Source organism: Pan troglodytes, chromosome 10 (genome assembly GCF_028858775.2).
Source record: "Pan troglodytes isolate AG18354 chromosome 10, NHGRI_mPanTro3-v2.0_pri, whole genome shotgun sequence".
NCBI classification, from domain to species: domain Eukaryota; kingdom Metazoa; phylum Chordata; class Mammalia; order Primates; family Hominidae; genus Pan; species Pan troglodytes.
The window spans coordinates 22,038,888-22,043,823 of record NC_072408.2 but is presented as its reverse complement, the minus strand read 5'-3'; the positions used below and the strand labels follow the sequence as shown (position 1 = coordinate 22,043,823).

At 42.9% G+C, this 4,936-nt stretch overlaps 1 protein-coding gene across 4 annotated transcripts in view; it reads right to left on the bottom strand.

Annotated features, from left to right (window-relative positions):
* Positions 1–4,936, bottom strand: part of PDE6H (phosphodiesterase 6H) — a 203,421-nt gene that overhangs the window by 95,450 nt on the left and 103,035 nt on the right. Inside the window, exon 3 of one of the 4 annotated variants that reach the window (XM_063786378.1) lies at positions 3,660–3,725. The exons of 2 other annotated variants lie outside the window; for them this stretch is intronic. In XM_063786378.1, coding sequence (XP_063642448.1) covers positions 3,660–3,725 — 66 coding nt within the window. Of the gene's footprint in view, positions 1–3,659; positions 3,731–4,936 lie in introns of all 4 variants that reach the window. One more of the 4 variants, XM_063786379.1, reaches the window with a different exon arrangement.

Here is a 4,936-nt window from a genome sequence, read left to right as displayed (position 1 = left end):
TAGGAGAAGGCTGGCATCTCTTTGCAGGCCAAACCTTTTGTAAATACCCAGCTGCCCAACTAAGCAGCATGTTCCTCCCTCTGCAGTGCCCACTGTTTAGTGTCGGACCATAAGCCACTAACATGTTATTGTTCACTCTGTGGGTGGGATGGGTGGAAAATAGAGACCATCCTGCATGAGGATTGGAACAAATGTGGCAACTGAGCTAGGAAGCAAATTAGGTGAAAGGTTGGGGGAGCAGATAGGAGAAGCAGGGCACTGGCAGTGGGACGGGCTGAGGCTGACTAAGCCTTGGATTATTGCAGGTAAGGTGTGTGATCCAGCTCCTGTGTGGCGAAAGGAGAGCTTGGCTGAGTGACTCTGGCCCATAGGCTGTTACTATCAACACACAGATGCTGCATTGTTCCCAGGAGTCCCTTGGCTCAGGAGGAAAGTGCCTAAGTGCTGAAGAGCTGAAAAACCACAGATGTACCTAAGGACTGGTCCAAGTGAGGAACAGGGAGTGAAAGGCTCAGTTGTTCTTTCTGTGGGGAAAACTCCACAGCCCCTGGGCGGGAGTCAGCTGCTGGCAACCACACTGTGAAAGCCCCAGTGTAAGGCGTGCCCTTCAGCAACGAGACCAAGGTATTCTGTGGAGGTCACACAGTCCAACCCAGGGCTGCAGAAAACCACCCAAACAGCTTCTCACTTGAGGCTGAAAAATATTCCTAAGATAGGCACATCCCAGAAGGCTCCTTTTGATCCTGTAAACGAGAGCTCTTGACATTTACGGTCGGGAAATTCTTCCTGATATCCAGCTGAGGTCCTCTGGCCATGCAAGCTATTTCTTCTTGCCCACGCTTTGTGGAAATTCTTAACAGCTTCCAGATGCCCTCCTCAAACCATGCCTTTAACCACTTGCTGGCTGCACTGAAGCCCCTTTATCTAGCCATCTTTCCCCCATACTCACAATCTAACTCTCATCATTTGGTTTTTATCATTTGATTTACTTCATTGTTTTTCTCGCCTCATTCTTTCCCAACTTTTCCTCTTTCTTGCTTAAAATAGTTGGAAGCCAAACTATAGTAGGACCCATGAGCTACATTTTGTTTAATATTGTGCTAATTTCTCCATTATTTTTCTTGAAGTGTTCCCCTCAAAAACCACATGGGTCTTAACATCCCATGGGTCTTAACATCTTTACAATGCATTTTTCTACTTGCTGACATTCAATAACAATTTTATTATGTTATTTTATATACTTATTTGTATGTGTATAGTATTGAATTGAATTCTTCCTTGTCATCTTGTGGTTCTTCATAACTGCCAGTTACTTTTGCCGGTCTTCTTCATAGGCAGTCCTGTTCTTTGTAGCTCCGGGGGTCTCATAACCAAAGAATGGGACTTCAGAAAGAAGAAATTTGTAAAGATTCACCCATTTATTAAAGATCAGATCTTTAGAAGGGCGCAGTGACTCATGCCTATAATCCCAGCACTTTGGGAAGCCAAGGCGGGCAGATCACAAGGTCAGGAGTTCAAGACCAGCCTGACCCACATGGTGAAACCCTGTCTCTCCTTAAAAAAAAAAAAATACAAAAAAAAAAAAAATAATAAATTGGCCGGGCATGGTGGTGCAGGCTTGTAATCCCAGCTACTCAGGAGGCTGAGGCAGGAGAATCGATTAAACCTGGGAGGTGGAGGTTGCAGTGAGCCGAGATCCTGGATCCTGCCATTGCACTCCAGCCTGGGCAACAGAGAGAGACTCTGTCTCAAAAAAAAAAAAAAAAAAAAAAATCAGATCTTATAAACATCTGCAATTTTTTCTCTGTCTTGAGAATCTTTTGCCAAGTCTACATCCATTTCCCCAGGGCTATGTTATTGTTGAGATGTCTGGATACATCTCAGCTATTTTTCATTGTGGAATCATTCAATGGCCCTCACTGACAAGACTGCCATACTTTTTCTTTAGAGTACGAAGGAAGTGATAATATTATACAATATAAATTTGAAAAAGATGTTAACATATTTGGAAGACTGTGATCGAAGGAGCAGGACTGAAGCAGGATTCAAAGGAATGACTGGAAAGTTTGGGTTTGAGTCTCACCTATTCTATGTATGTGCCTCTATGACACTGGAAAAATTACTTTTATCTTTGAACTTTAGTTTATTAAGGTTAATGTAATAATTATTAGGATTGCTTGAGATCCCAGGGTGATAATCCATATTAAGTAAAGTTTGGCTATTACTTTTCTCTTAAGTTAATACTACATTGCCTTCTCTGGGAAATAATCATTTCTCTAATTGTTAGAACTTACGGGAAGGCAGAGACTTCATTCAGGCTGTTTCTTTGAGGCTGAAAAAGTATTTGAGATAACAGATTTTAAATGTAGCTTTTATTGTTTTCTAGGTATGGGGTGGCCAACAGATCAAAAAAGATAGCCATTTGAAAGATAGTTTATTACTCACAGTTCCCAAGAGGAGGCAGCATGCCATGCTGTGCAGGGCCACATGGGGAAGTATCAGGGTCAGTCAGAAGGCAGAAGGAGTAAAGGTGAAATGACAAGGGCCTTTATTATGGTCTCCATGGGAAGAAATGGGAAAGGGTTAGGAGGGTAAGGAGGCTTAGGATTGGCTGGTTTCGATAATTTCAGCAGGCTCTGGGGCATAGGAGCTTTCCCTTGTTGCCTGAAACCTCGCCCTGGGTGGAGTGGCTGGGTGGTAGCCCAGCATGTGAGAGCCCCGTGAGAGTCCAGTAAGGAGATAGTTGGGGTATGGACTCTGGACTGGTTGGTTTGCATATAAAAGCTATACTAGCAGGTGAGTTTATTACTATCTCTAGGAATTGGCTATCTCTAGGAGGGAGGGGCAATCTCTCCAAGGTAAGCAAAGTCCCAGATGTCAAAGCATTAGAAATACATAGACAGTAAAACAGCCCCAACATCCACTTGTCAGGGGATTCCTGTCCTTCCTCGCCTATTGGGTCATGCCAGAAGGGAAGGCTGCCTTCATCAGGCCCATCTTAATACACATACACGTTGAGCAGTCAGGGGTAGGATGAGGGCTATGTAGCATATTGAGAGAGAGTAGTTTATTTGTATACTCATTCACTCATTTAAATATTCATTAAACAACTATGAGTGTGGCAGGCAAAGCTGCCCTCTGAGAGAGAGAGAGCAATTGGTGATGATTGGATGATGAGCTATAGAACAGAGACATTTCAGTTGTAGTGACAACAGGCAACATGGAAGCCACCAGAATGGTTCTGAGTCATGGACAGAAAGCAGCCAAACAGGGAAAGCAATACACAAAGAAAGAGGTATGTTGTGGAGGGGACTGGGTAGGAGGCTGGCCATGGGCTGAGGGGGCCCCAGAGCTGGGGGAGGAGGAGCCACAAAGGAAACAGTCCACAACCATCATGAGGAAACTTCATTTCACAATTGAATTTGGAACCAGTCCTATTTATTTCACCTTTCTGAAAATATCTGGTTTTCTAAACAGAGAAAAGTAAGACTGGAAGTGGGATGGATCTGACTCATGGCTCCTAATTGCAGAAACCTTACATGGAGAGACGTAGAGAATTGGAAAAGGAGAAAGTTAAACACCAACACCTTTTGAGTGTTGAACCATTGGAAAAAAGGTACTCTGGAAGTCAAAGAAGCAAGTGAATTTTAAAATCATACCTCTGTAAATTTGAAGGTGATTCACCCTCCTTCGAATCACTTCTAAGATAGGTCTCTCTTTTCTTTCTGTTCTGGAACAAGAAGTCATTGTTTTTGTGGCCTTGACAATGAAATATCTGAGTCATACTAGGGGTGGAAGGATATGGGTGAGTAAAGGATGAGGGTGTTAAGCCACTTCTATAGGTTATGAAAAGTTGTGTGGAAGCCAGGCTTCAGTGTTTAATTATCCAAACAATTTCACTAAATCTTAATAGCAGGATTTAATTTCTACATTAGCCCACTGGTCTTAAAATGGTAATATGGTGTTAGCATACACTTAAGGAAGAAAACATAGAGCACGTTTGACATAATTCAAGCTGTGGTGAAGTAACAATTTTAAAATTAACATTGTATTACGGGTCATGTTTTCCAAGAAGTCTCTGCAACTAAATTCCATTGCAAGGAGTTTATTGGGGAGTGTCTGGGGATCTGTGAAGAAATAAAGAAAGTAGGGTTCCACAGAAATATAAGTTAGGCTGCGATGCAGTCACAACAAAGGCTTAGATTATCCCATGTGGATATTTGGTGCTGAGGTTTCCTTGTAGAGTACCCCAAATTGGAGAATGAGACCCAGGCCTCTATACCCCAACATTGAACATCTGATGTTGCAAGATGCACATAGGAAAGGTGCATGCTCGTGGGCAAGATGGCTCATTTGAGCAGAGGGAGATTTCTGGGCTGGTTGGTGGGTGGGATTCATCTAAGAGCTCTTAGCTGTCAACATACTCAGAGCTGGGAGAAGCTAATGACTTTGGGGTGATCTGTGTGGCTCACCACAGCATCCACTACACATGTCTAGAACTGTATCTCCTTTTATACCATCATAGTTATTGCACCAATGCTATGCAAAAGAATAAGGAAAGGATGGATTCATTTTATCAAATAAAAGATGTAGCACCCTCATTAAGTTTGTGCTGGGGGAGAACATGTCTATGTTGTCTTCACTAAAAGGTAATCCTGCCGGGGCAGTAGAAGTATTCACTTTACAATCACTCACTCATTCATTCCCTCACCAAGCATTTATTGAGTGCCTACTAAGAGATAAAGATGTATCAGGAAATAGATCTGGCCAGGTGCAGTGGTTCACAACAGTAATCCTAACATTTTGGGAGGCTTAGGTGGAAGGATCACTTGAGGCCAAGAGTTCAAGACTAGCCTGAACAATATAGTGAGACCCTGTCTCTACAAAAAATAAAAAATAACCAGGGTGTCGTGGCATGCACCTGTAGTCCCAGCTA